The sequence below is a fragment of the Calliopsis andreniformis genome, unplaced genomic scaffold (genome assembly GCF_051401765.1).
Source record: "Calliopsis andreniformis isolate RMS-2024a unplaced genomic scaffold, iyCalAndr_principal scaffold0022, whole genome shotgun sequence".
In the NCBI taxonomy this organism is placed as follows: domain Eukaryota; kingdom Metazoa; phylum Arthropoda; class Insecta; order Hymenoptera; family Andrenidae; genus Calliopsis; species Calliopsis andreniformis.
The window spans coordinates 6,413,500-6,427,782 of NW_027480432.1; the positions used below are offsets into that span (position 1 = coordinate 6,413,500).

Below are 14,283 nucleotides of genomic sequence, written 5' to 3' on the forward strand. Positions count from 1 at the left end.
AATGCATTCGGAATAAAATGAAAACGAAAAGAAACAAAGTGGAAAAAAGAGATAGGACTCTAGAGATGGCCAAGTAAATCCTACCTCTGACACCGCGCGACGAAAGACAGCCTCATCCTGGAATCCTTGGACCCCGCGAGCCTTTCCCATCCCTCGAGCACCTGGCATCACATGTCACACAAGGGCACAGAGCGTCCTTCACTCGATCACACGCGCACCACCTGACCCAGGGTCGAACTCATCGAAGACCCATCCCGATCACCAGGACACCGAGACACAGTCCTCCCTTGGCCAGCTTCCAAGCTGCCCCTCAGATATCGAGTGTCTTGCACACGGTCACCGCCACAAGTGGTTGCGTCTCAGCGCTGACCCCAGGGCGGTGTGCTTCGCGGAGGAGACAACAGCTTCAGGTCACCCTGCTCGAAGCATCCTTCGAAGGATCCCTGGGATCAGCCGATCGATCCCTCTGGAGATCCCTCGATCGCTTGGACTCCTCCCATGGTCTCAACAGAGGACTTCGGCTGTCATTGGAACCAGCAGCTGGATCCTCGAGGAGTCCTGTATTTGCACCGTGTCCTTTGCACGAGGATCGATTCGTAAACACTGGGTAGGAAACAGGTGATCCTCGGTGGGATCAGCGTGGAGTGTCAACACGAGCACTTTGAGTGCTGTTTGTTAGACTGTCCCTTCCTGTAAACAGTCCTGGCGAGAGTGGCCCTAGGTTGTTGTGGCGACCAAGAAGACGTTGGTCCTGTCAAGGGACACCGAGTTGATCGCTGACCAGGACGACCCAGGTGATCCACGAGCAACGAGTCCTTCCTGGGTATACTGAAGGTAGCACTTAGAACTGTTTCTTGGGCTCTGTCTTCAGGCTAACACCTTCTGTCCTCTGGCCAACAGGGTAACACTGTCAGATTGGCGTCGAGGCACGAGAAGGACACGCACACGCTCGCCAAGCAGCAGCTGGTCGGGGCTGGCTTTCTATTTGGCAGCCTGCTGACTGTCATGCACCCAGTGTCAGTCGGTTGGAACTAAAGACACTGCCACCACGCCTGCGTCCACGGAGACGCTCGACGGCGTCGTGACGCCGGCTCGTCGCGACGGCCGCGTTCACAGGGCGCATGCCGCGGCAGTGGAAACGGCGCGGCGATGTTTGGACGAGGACAGTCGGGGCGCGAGTTTCGAGTTCTACTTGGGGGTCTCTGGGGTTTGGTGAACCCTTCAGGAGGGAGACTGGGAATGGTAGAGGGGATTTGGTGGTGGGGACGAGTGGTTGGGATAAATTTGTGATTGAAGAGAAACTCTATCATTGTGTGATTTGAGAAATGGAGAGGGAGGTTCAAATTTGAATTCAGCTTGAGTTTGTTGGGGATTGGTGGGGTTGTTTTGAAGGACAAATTAAATGACTTTATACTAGGGATGGAAGGCTTGTTAAGTGGGAGGAGTTTATGAGTTCAGAAGAAACCATTGGCAGAGATGTGAGAAGTAGAATATTTGTAATTGAGGAGGGGTGTGAAATTTTGAGAACAGGAATAATAAAGTTTAGAAACCTGAGAATACAATAAACTTCGAAAATTCTAAATTAGATACTCTCTAAGTTCGAGATTCTTTATACTCCTTATTTTCTAAAATCCTTTCAGAAATTAGATTCAGAAGCTCTAATAACAAATTGCTTACAGTTGATCAGTCTCAGAAGTTTGCACGTCAAATTCGAAAATTTGTGAAACCTATTGAGTATTGACTCTTCTTGCAATTTCGAGTAATTCAAACATATTTAAACTAATAATCATGAAGAACCACTTCTTTAAACCCTTTGCATCCGTTACTCTTTAATACCTTTTCACACTGTTACTAAACAAGATCTATTAAAAGATTAAAATAATATGATGAATATAGTGTCAGAGTGATTCTTTAAGAAATAAAAAGTTATAAAAGTAACAATATGATAAAATAGATTAATCGTGATTCCAGCTAGTGGAAATGGGCGTCGAATATCGATACACTGCGCACGCGTTGGGCGCGAGATTTAAATGTCAGAGAATGGGGGCGCTCCTGCCTCGTCTGACCATAGATATGCTATACTACTGAAACTGCAGCGGGAAATCTAAACTACGAATAAGCCAGCGCCTCAGGATTCCTTCTCACATTCTAAGCTTCTCAACTACAATTTATACTCTATGCAAAGTGATTCTAAAATTCAAGACTCACCAGTCTGTGTACTGCTATCGAAAAAGGTACTCGACGTCTCGACAGTCATTGTGGCGAATGTTCCATCGATGATTTGCGCTGAACTATCCCTTCGTCCTCGAAATCTCTGAACCTAACAAACACATAGAAATCGAAATAAATTCATGAGAAAGAAAGGTGAAATATTTATTTAGGTATTTCTCTAACGTTTTATCATTTTTAAGAATTCGTTTCTAATGAACTCGTGAAACTAACCGCTTCATCGCTTTGGCAACTCTGTCTTCGATAATTTCGACATCTTATCATCTCCTCTGTGGTGCTCTGACGACGAAAACCTTTGGCGATGAAGATCTCCTCGGTTGTCGTAGACTGTCTTCTTATTATGGGGGCGTGTGATATGCTGCCTGGTGCACGAGCGCAAGGACTGGGGTCTCTCGAGGAGCAGGACGAGCTGTCTGGTGACCTGGAATGCAAACTCTGTTGTCAATTCCAGAAAATGTGGAAATTCTCGGTCAAATAAGTATATTGCCACACTTAATTAAGTGTGATATTTAAAATACATTTTCTTAAATACCAATTTTTTAAACTGAAACATAAATATAAAACAGAAGTACCTCCACATTAAAATTTATATAGAAATAGTAAAATTAAGACTAGATTATTAACAGTAATGCTAAGTTTCATATAAAATAGAAATTTGAATGCTTATAATTCTCAAATAATGAAATAATTTGTTATAAAATATTCTCTCAATATTTTTATTGTATGAATTTTTTAACGTCACATCAACTACATTTTGTTTCTCAGCTACGACTATTGTAAATCAAAATAATGTGACTGTTAGAACTTATTACAGATTGAGAAATATTTTTGAAATAAAATCACAGTAAATATTCGTTTACTGTTGTTGGCCCTCGGTATTGTTTCATCATTTTTTAATCGTCTTGTCTTTTTACCAATAGAGTGATTCAAACACATACTGTATTTTGTAAATCAATAAAGTGTAGATACCTTGCTGGCCGACCGGTCGTCGACGTCGACTGTCTTCTCAGCTTTCGTTGCCTGCTAGGACTGATATCTCTGTTATCGACTGTCCTGTCAGGGCTCAAATGGCTCCTCGAATCGCGACGTCTTGAATAAGAGGCAGAATCAGGGCTCAGCGAGTCCCTGCGAGCTTTGCGTCCTTTAAATAAAAAATTTCTATGCAGCAATCTGGTTTTACATAACTCTTAGACGTTTTGAAGATTTTATTTGAGAAAGCATAGAAATTATACAGATTATCGATAACAAGTAGTGAAGATTGAACATGTTAAACTAAAATATTATTTTTAGAGGAATTTTTGAGAAGTTTCAGATCAAATTTTTGTATTCTGTAGTGTCATTTAATGGTACATAGGTTTTTTATCTACTAGTGAGAGGATATAGATTTGTAATTATTGATAACTTTACCTCCGTCATCAGGATCAGGTGATAACGTCGGCTGACTTCCACGACGCCCTGCAGGTGGCATCGATTCATCAATTGCTGCTGCTTGTCGCGTTAATCTTGATAGTTTATTAGGAGACACTTCCTTTGTTTTGTAATAACACTATAACAGAGTTAACGACAGAAGTAACCACGTCTGACCACACACTTACCACTACTACTTAAACTAATGAAAATAACACTTAATATCTGCAATTCAAATTTTCTTTTTCTACTAAAAAACACTTCTTTCTTCCAAGGTTCTAAATTTCCCTTCAAAATTACACTGTAACAGAGTTACCGATACGAATAACCACGTCTGACTACACACCTGTCGTTACTACTTAAACAAATACAAATAACACTCCATATCTACTGTAATACAAATTTTCCTTTTACAACAAAGAATACTCTTCTTTTTCCAACATTATTTTCCCTTCAAAATTAATACCCTCAAGATAATACTCATACCAAGCTAGAGCCTTTCAAAATACCAGGCGCAAAAATAAAATTCTCCATCTTCTCCTCCTCAATGCAAAGAAATTCTCAATATTTCTCAATCAAAAATTACTGCCACCATCTCCATTACTTGAAACAGAAAGCTTTCCTATTCAATACACAAAAATTGATGCTAATCAGATTCCTCGATACCTGAGTAGTCGAGTCCCTCCTCGTGGTGAGCATAGGATGCGATGGCGCTGTAACGCTGGGCGATCCAACAGGACTGGAGCTGCCGGAAGTCGAGGTTCCAGGAATGGGAAGACTGCTGCCAGTCGTCGGCGAGATTGTCGGCGGTGTCACCGACGACATCACGATGGTCGGTGGAGCGACAGAGGCGTCCAGGGTTTGGCTCTTGCTCTCTGTGCCAGCCTTCGCGTCCATTGTCGTGCTCGTCGTCACCGTCATCGTCGCAGAAGGCACCATCAACGTCGACGTTTTCGACTCGCCCACTGGCGTTTTCGCCTCATTGATGGGCGTAGTTGCAGTGGTGGTGGTCGTCGTTGCCGAGGATGTCACGGGCTTTGTCTCGACTGGGAGCTGACTCGATTGGGTTTTCGCCTCGAGGCTGCTCGATCTCTCGTTTTTCTCCGTCGACTTCTGGGCCTCCAGGTGCTCTCTACAGTGGTGAAGAGAAATTCAAGTGAATATTAACAGTTTTCCTATTAACACTCTTGTAAATGAAGCAGGAGCGTGACTTGGGAGCCTGAAACACTTCATCAGTCAATCATAAGTCAGACCAGGGCAATTATGGCACTAAAAAATACTCTGGAAGTAAAATGAAGCTTGTTTTGTTGAACAAAATTCTGATTCAGAATTTTTCTACTCTTTTGGAGTCTAACTAAAGCCATTTAATATGCACTGATTTTTTTATTAAAAGAATCCATGCACCAGGATTTTGAAAAGTACTTCGAGCTACAATATTTCATACTTATCGTGAATTTAACATAGAAAAATACGTGAAAGAGTAGCACAAAATATTGCAAAGTACTTGACTGTATATACCTGTGATCTACAAAGACCCAAATCCCAATTAAACTATATTAATATCCTGCAAAGCCTGAAATCCTAGTTAAACAAGATCTATGACCTACAAAGGCGCAAATCCCAATTAAATTTGCACAATATCTATATATGTACATTCGGAAGCTGCCTGCTAGACTAAGCTGATCTTAAACCAGACCTCAGCTCCCCAGATATGGGTCCTGACCTATAACAGGCTATTATACACGCCGTGGCCGAAATTACAGGCTCTAGATTGAATTGTTTCCGCGCTATTATGTACCTGACAGCATTGCTGGTCGCGCTGTCCGTGCTAGAGGCGCTTGGTCGTTGATCGCTCCTGTAATATTTTGTAGGCGGTACACCGCTGCCACCATCCATCGATTGCTGTGATTGTCTACGCCTGTGATGACGGCAGTTATGCTTCCGTTCACCCTGGCCTGTCTGTCCAGCGATCATCGAGTCCCTCCTGGATCTTGCGCTCTCGCCAGAGCCGCGACGAGAGGTCCTCGACTCCCCAGAATCTGTGTTAAATTTCAAGATTTTAAGGAACTAACATTTGTTGTGTTGAGTAGATTGTAGGTTCTATTTAACAGTAGAACTACTACAGCTAATGAAAGTTCATTTTTATTGAAGTTATAAGATTAAAGTTTCTCGAGAGAATTCATGAATCACAGAAATAATTACATAACATAGATCAAGGAAGTATTAACTGTTTTCTACTGTATGTAGAAAATAAGCAGACGCATTGTTTTGATCCTTCTGGTAGTTCTAGTGTTAAATATTGTTATTTCTGATTTTTCTAGTTTTTATATCTGCAGATGGTTAAATATTTAAATTTTCAAATTTAGTTTTGTCTCGTTAGGAAAATTATAATAATTGCTAGTGTTTCCTTCTTCACGATAATATAATTCATTGATAAAACTTGGCTAGCTCTGTTCACACAAATGTACAGATTTGGTTCGTCCATAATTATATTGGTTATTACAATGAATCAAGAATAATCGATACTATGGGTTATTATTATATGCTATTGTTATTTTGCCTATACAATCGTAATTCTATATATGGTTCGATGAAATTCTGAGGTAATTCAATCTGATACTGTACGCCAGAGGAAACAAAAATAAAACGCAAATAATTTCGACGAGAACGAGAACCAACACGGTTATTTAATAATTAATTTAAAAACCATGTCAAATTCCCGTACAACACAAATTAATGTTTTCGATAAAAGCATTTCTGCTTATTATAAATTTATCGTGAAAATCCATATGCATCACTCGAGCAATTTTAATACTCCACAGTATCTGTTATAACATAAAAATAAACGAAGTTAATGTATTAATATGATAATTGCATCATTTTAATGCGAAACCAAATTTTAAATCTCATATTTTCGGACCTCACAGATCTTTTTGATATCTTCTTGCTGTATACTCTTAGCAATTGATATTCTCGATGCACGTTCGATGGACACTCAACTTCCCTTGGCACTACTGTTTCAATTTAGTGTCAGACTGAAGGTTCAAATGTTACGAACCTCGACGAGGGGAGGGCGAGATGACCTTAGGCTGTGGGGCATCTTTTTTGCTCCACAGTTTCGCCACGTCATTCTTTAGATCGCTGATGTCCGAGTCCCTTCGCGACTTCGTGGACGATTGGCTCCTGACCCCGCTGTCCACCGAGTTCTCTCGTCGCTTGTGGAGCCTCTCCAAGTGGCTCGTGTCCGTCGACGTTTGCCTAGACCAGGGGAAAGATTTCGCGATGTCAGCCAACGTCTCCCGCCGACAGAGCTTGTTCCCTCGTCCACTCTTCGCAGATGCACCCCCGCTCCATTCCCTCAAGATGTCCGTCAACTGGGCCAAGCTGGACCGTCTGCGACGCTGATTCGTCGGCGACGCTTCCTGGATCTCGTTAGGCGGCGAGATCTGTGTTGCTGAGTCTCGTCTTCCTGTTCCTGAGGAGAGGAAAATGTTGGTTACATATGGTCAGACTTCTGGAAAATTATTGATTAGCTTGATTAAATTACTATCATTTGTATTTATAGTCATATTTCTGATATTTAAAATTATTGATATACTCTTGAAATAAAATGCTCTTTTGACAGAAAATATGGTTGAGCTCAGTGAGCCCTTCCTCTGTCTTCTGTGCAGCAACTCGACACTTGGTCTTTCTAGGGTTATGGGGGTTACCTATGATTCGATATTATTTAGAGGAAACGAAATATTTAAGAATTTTCAAATCTTCACAATTTCCACGTTTCAAATATCAAGAATAAAATTCTGAGACAGTTTCTCCAGAAGAATAGGAGTCCTTAAATTTTTAATTTTGCTAATAGCGAAGTTAAGTAATTGAGTGATTATGGTAAGATCCTTACCAAGTCTTTGCTTCAAGGTGGACTCTTCCATCTGCTTCCGAACCAGATCGTCCCAGCCATTTCCTCCCTGCCATACCAAACCGACCTGATGGCTCAGGATCGGCAGGTTGCAGACGAAGCAGATTGAACAGATTGTCATTGTCCTGAAATGGAAACCCTTAGACTGATCAAGCAGATGAAAACGGGGGATGTGTCGTGATGTGTGATTCAAGGATGTCATTTACATGATTCGATAAATACAGATACACGTATGTACACGAGGAAGCAGAATAGATATCCAAGATTAGATACACAAAAGCAAGACGTGCTAACAATGAATTGGGTTTTGCTATTTAGTATCTACCACAGAGCTAACTGCAAGCGTTTTCATGCTCAATACTGTCGAAATTGTAGCAATGTTATTTGATAGGAAGAAAGGCTGTAAATGGAAAGAAGAATTTTATATAATTTTATTAGTAATATTTATAATATACATATATTGATAATTCTACTTAATAAGCTTCTATATGTGTATTTATGATTATGTAGAGAGTGTTAATATTTCTCTTAGTCTGCAGACTTTAAATCAGCGTGTAGGTATATATTTTATTTGCTGACAAAGGTCCATGGAAAATAGCAAGTCTATTTATAGAAAAAAATTGAATTCACCTATTTAAAAATGTAATGAAAAATCGTATTGTAACTAAATATCTTATAAAAATACTGTGATACTTATTATCTTCTCAGATATTGGAAAGAGACTCTAGAATATATAAATAATTTTGCTATTTAAGATTTCAATTTCTCACATTTCTTTCTCTTCATTTCAAGCAAAATTTACCTACTGAACACATTATAAACAATTTTTCCATGAACCATTCTTCACCCCTTTCTCAATCCTGCAAAATCATCTCGATTTTCAGCGAACACTCTCTACAACAATCAGCAAGGCATTACTTTCTACAACTCGCACAGTGGATAGGCACAGGCAATAAATCGTGGGTGAGAAGCAGAAGCAGGGCTCCAGAGAAGAAGCGCGCTCGAACGTGTATTTATAGACGACGACACGCGTTTCTCCTCTCGTGTTCCCATAAAAGGCGAAACCACAGTGCGCCATAGCTCCAGACTGCGCGTGAGCGTGAAGACGTCCAGCACGATATAAACGATCGCTAAACGGAGCATCACTCTGTCCATGTACACCCTAGAGTGGCGCAGGTGTGGTTACAGAGCTGGTCGCAACGTGCTCGCGTGACGAGCGTCATTCCAGAAACGTGGATGCAGTGAAACAACCAGAGATATCGCAGACGGAGCGTATTGTACACGTGTCTTGTGTATCTCTGCGATGTAAAGGGTCGCGGGGGAGTGATGTGAGCTGAGTCGAGGTGTTCTGTGGGCGAAAGTAAATTTTATTGTTGTTATTTATTGCTGGAGAATAGAAGCTCAATATGTAAACACATACAAATTAATAGTAAACTACTAAAAGAAGCTTTAAAAGACTAACATCGAAGGATTTGAATTAAAAAATTGAAGTTTTGAACATCCAATCATGCTCTCATTTATCAGAATATTTAATCATATTCTGTTATCATATTCTCAATGATTTATTTTTAATAATTTTATTTCTCAATGGAAACCAAAGTTATCTACAAATTGTTTCTATCTATTACAAATATTTTCGGACACAGAATCACTTCGCGCTCACACCGCGTCCTTCGTGTAGCATTCTGAAGAAGTAGAACCAGAAAGAAGTAGAAATAGAGATCGTATATTCGTCCTATCAGAAGAAGCTCTCTTCGCTTTCAAAAGAGGCATATATTATTAAATCTGATTTGAACTCTCGACCTGTCATGTCGAAGTCTGGGGCTCTGCAACGACATCGCATGGCAAGGGGTTGGCCGACCTGCAAGACAACACACAAACATTTTTTTTCCCCCGTAATGTCGAGCTTCTACGAAAATGACCTTCGCTTAGAAAACCCGAAAAAGATTCTGCTCGCTCGAAGCAGAACGTCTAATCCTTAATTACTTTGTTATCTTTTGAACCAGAGACAGGGGCTCAGAGTAAAGTGGACCTCATTCTCATTAACGTTTCTACTCTGTCCCTCTTTCTTTTGGGATTCCCTTTCCGCTGTGCTTTCAACCGCCATTCACGACATAACCAGTTGGCAGTGCTCGCGTAAGCTCGCCGTTTAATGAAGTCCAACGTCCCGCCGAGGAAGCATACTTTAATCTGGTAGCTTGGCCACCCCTCGGCGACACAAGGGGGTTGAAGTTGATTCAGTAAACATTTGCTGAGGCTAAATGCTGGAAACGCTTAACCATCCTTCTTGGAACTTTTCTGACCTCGTTGAAACTTTTTCGGTCTGACAGATTACGGGGATGATGAGGGTTGGACGAGGGGTTGAAATATGATATTCCATATTTATGATATCAGGCTGGGATATTTGAAGGAAGGAATTTATTTCATATTTTTGGGAGCGTATTTTAAAGAAAATAATTTATTTTTTGTATTGTTTGTGATTAGAGTATGACTTTGGAAATAGTCAGGCCTATCATAAGTAGTACAACCTCGAACATAGTCAGACCTCTTCTGAGTAGTATAACCTCCAATATGATCAGCCTCTTTCTAAGTAGTAGGTATACACTCGAAAATAGCCAGACCTATCTTAAGTAGTACAACATCGATTCTAGTCGGACCTCGGGTAAGTAGTATGAACTCAAACATAGTCAGACCTCCCCTGAGTAGTATAACCTGGAATATGACTAGACTTCTCCTAAGTAGCATAACCTCGAACATAATCAGACTCCTAATAAGTAGTATAAACCCTAGCAAAGTCAAATATTGCCTAGTATAGTTTCGAACGTGGTCAGACAACCAGTAGTATAACATAGTCGCTGTATTTTGTTACTTATTATATAAAATATATTAAATTGAATATATTGTTAAGAAACAATACTGAATTTAATATTTCACAAAAATCCTCATGCAATTATTATACAGATTTATCATGGATATTCGTTGTATAATATTTCAGTTATTGACTTCTATGTTGAATATGGTATGATATCAATTTTAAGAAAAATTCTTTGAAAAATTTTTATTAAAACTAAACAGGAGGGAAAAATATTCCCCCCATTTTCAGTGTAAAATATACGAATATAAAGTAACCATGAATTTCTGAATATTAAAAACTGTGTTAGCTGTGTACTTTAATTATCTATATTTCCAATTCTTTTGAACTGAAAATTAAAATAAATTTTATTCAAATCTAAAATCAAATGATATACACTTGCAGCGTATAATGACAGTTTAATAATCATCCATACAAGTATTAAAGCTAATTTTTTAAAATAAACGAGAGTAGAATATCTAGAGTATCTTAATTTTTGTCTGCGCAAATATTCTACTCCAAAATGGCACAATTTTACATCTCTCCGTTTTGAAACATTTCACATTCTCCAACATACTGTAACGAATCCTCGTTCCCGTGTACATAAATCCAAGGCAAAAATACGAGTCCAATATTTGCTGGACAAATGTAATATCGCTTAATTAAACGTTACATTTCGTCGTTCCACTGTTCAGACAGAAAATTTTAATAAAGACGTCACAAACGTTGACGTTCTATCTCTCTATAAAATCAAAGTTTATTGAGTACATTTCGGACCAGCGGGCCATGGCAAATATACGAAACTATAATGTCACGTCTATTATTTCCAACGTCACGTTATCTTCCGCGAACGTCCCACGATATATCGAAACGTTTAATCGTCGTTTAGACGATTATTCAGAGCCAGGCTAGCAGGAATATTAATTCCACTAATCGCGCATATTAATGTCGAAATGTTTATGCGAAACCCTATTATACCTGGTGTTAGTCGCGGCCTGACGAACTCGACGTGACCAGGAATACGAAATTGTCCTTATAAAAGGAGGTAACTGTCACGTAATTTCCTAGTGCGAGGGGCGATTCATTGCAGGACTATTTTAAATCCATTTGTGTGCTAATTCTGTCTGTCATTAAGTTAGGGGAGAGCACAGTGGCTACTGGAGACAAAGCAACAGAGTAAAAATAATTTGATAATTGATCTCAAGAAATGCGGTAACTTTCGTTGACACTTGGAGAATGAGGCTATTGAAAAGGTTCTGAGACTGGCACCCTTTTAGTTTATTTAGGGATTTAATATTGATGAATGAGAGCATACGAGATTATAATTTTTTGGGACAGTATAAATAGTTTTCTATGGAAATATTAAAATGGAAAAACGAAGACCTGATTAAAATGTTTGATTTGTTCTTGGTCTTGAAGAAGTTTTAGTAACATCTAATTTTAATACGAATTTTAATTTTCTTTATAATATAATAAATCTTGAATATCGTAAAATATTCCCATAAAATGGAATGAAAGCAGTACGTATAAAATTTGGTATAAAATTTGGAATTTTAATGAAAGAGGAGAGTATGAAAGGGGAACATGAATATTTCACTTTTATCAAGTATTTTATTCTCATGAAATGCGTCTAAAAATTATATAAATACAGCTTTATCAAATATGAATTACGTTATAGACAAGTATGAACATAAATATTTAATAATATTCACCACGGTGGTTTTATAAACTTTTATACCTTTAATCATTTTGTTCGCCATCAGATTTTGAAAAATATAGGCTAATATAAAAGCAGACCTACCATTGATGCTACTGTAAGGAATTAAATAATAATATGAATCACAATCAAATAGAACTCTCGAATTGTCGATGAAATCGCGTTCTCTGGAAAATAAGCGTCGTCTGGGATCATGGAAATTTTACTCGGGGGTGAAAACGCGCTCGAAGAAAACGTCAGAGAGTAAAATAACATCGGGGTAGAGTGCAGTTTGCTACGTAGATAATAAATCACGGACACTCGAGTTACGGTTAAAAATAGTTCGTAGGACAAGACGAAAGACAGTCTTTTCCTTAACAACGATGAGTAAGAAGTGTTTTAACGTAACCTGATGACGTCAAAGTATGCAAAATATCGACAGTCGACTTTTTAGTGTGATTCCTGAAACGTTACATTAAATTTAATTCAATAGAGGTAGTATACTTTTGTGCAAGTATTTCAAGAATTTAAAAAATTTCTAGTATTTCAATTATTTTCAATTATCTTCAATTATCTTCAATTATTTTCAATTATTTTAGGTATTTCAACTATTTTAAGTGTTTGAGGTAACATGCCATTATATATCCTAAATTCCATTTTACTGACACTTATTTCGACTTTAAATTTCAATTCTCATACTCCTAATCCCTCTTCTTTGCTTTTAAAAATAATCCTTACTAATTTTTAATATCCACACGTTCTCAAGAAAAACCCCTCTGCATCACCCAATTAACTTTTACCAAAGAGAAAGATACTCTCCAAATTAATGAGTAAATTCTGTAGAAATTTCCCAATCACCAAGAAGATCGATCAACATACCAGCATTCAAAAAACCACGCTTGGAAACTCAGTTACCACCCCAATTAATAAGAATGAATTCGATACCGCGAAATCCTGTCCTGAATCTTTTCTCAGCAGTCCAGTAATACGAAAAGTGGAAGTTGGTTATGAAAGGCAAAAAGAAGAGGCAGCGGTATGAAACAGCTGTGAAACTCCGAGTTGGTGGAAACATTTACGAAATTCATACCTCATCTGATATATTTTCACAAGTTCAGGAAGTTTCTTGCAGCAGAATGAAATACGACCCGAAGGGATTCGTATACATTTTCGAGTTCGACCTTGGCAAGAAGTCTGACACCATGGGACTGGATGAGTCACACCTTCGCCAACGCTCGCCTCCCAGAAATACCATTCTCCTGTCGACCGATCGACTCGAGCACAGCGAATGGGCTGCAAGCTCGAGCGAGCAGCAGATGCTTCGAATAAAGCGATTTATTTTCGGTACGGTTGCTCCAGCCATATCGCGATGTTTTTAAGTAGCTTTGAAACGTCTACTCTAACCGTGGATCCTCTCGTCTCCACCTGGATTCACCTTCCCTACGATGCCACGGGATTTTTCTATTGTTCGATGGGAAATAGACCGCGGTGGTTAACATGAGCGCTCAGTGCGTGCTTCGACGATCGAAACGATGTCCTGAAAGATCGCTCTTGGTGCAGCGGAGCGTTGGGAAAAACTACTGTCGCGGTGGTATGAATAGATTGACGATGGGATTGATCGTGTGGATAACAATTATTTAGTGTGTCAAATAATAGAAATTATCTAGCACTATCTAGAGCGCTGATTTTTATATATTTACAGATAACTTGAATTTATAGAAAGCTACAAAATACTTGCTTTAGACAAAAATATATGTAATATCTAAAGCAAAGTAGGCATCACGATATTTAAAGAATCAGATAGGTCTTTACTCAGATTCTGTTTTTAAGATCTACAAAGATTTGAATAACTTTATTAACTTTAATTAAGAATTTCAGTTTCCTCGGTCTCTTTTTTATCTATTTAGTGAATCATTAATCACTGTGTTTTTTATGTAGCTTGCTAGGAAAGAAGAATCACTGTAATATAGATGTTAAAATTAATTATAAAGGGTTTGATTTAAAATCACAGCTTTTGCAAACTTTCTCTATCTCAAGAAACGACGTTCCAAGTTGCATGTAACAGATTTCCATTTCCTGTGATCATAATTTCAAAGGATGTATTACTTGGATTTCGTGGTGGCAGTAAGTTGCTCGTGAGAAACAGCAGAAGTAATAAACAAATTCCTGTACAGAGATGGTCATGGGTGG

At 38.9% G+C, this 14,283-nt stretch overlaps 1 protein-coding gene across 1 annotated transcript in view; it reads right to left on the bottom strand.

Annotated features, from left to right (window-relative positions):
* Rsh (Rap GTPase activating protein radish) overlaps positions 1-14,283 on the bottom strand; it is a 188,849-nt gene that overhangs the window by 38,145 nt on the left and 136,421 nt on the right. Inside the window, exons 2-9 of the mRNA XM_076391515.1 lie at positions 7,532-7,674; positions 6,695-7,111; positions 5,435-5,675; positions 4,303-4,768; positions 3,637-3,775; positions 3,199-3,370; positions 2,443-2,650; positions 2,209-2,320 (exon numbers count right to left, since the gene is read on the bottom strand). Coding sequence (XP_076247630.1) covers positions 2,209-2,320; positions 2,443-2,650; positions 3,199-3,370; positions 3,637-3,775; positions 4,303-4,768; positions 5,435-5,675; positions 6,695-7,111; positions 7,532-7,674 — 1,898 coding nt within the window. The remainder of the gene's footprint in view (positions 1-2,208; positions 2,321-2,442; positions 2,651-3,198; positions 3,371-3,636; positions 3,776-4,302; positions 4,769-5,434; positions 5,676-6,694; positions 7,112-7,531; positions 7,675-14,283) is intronic.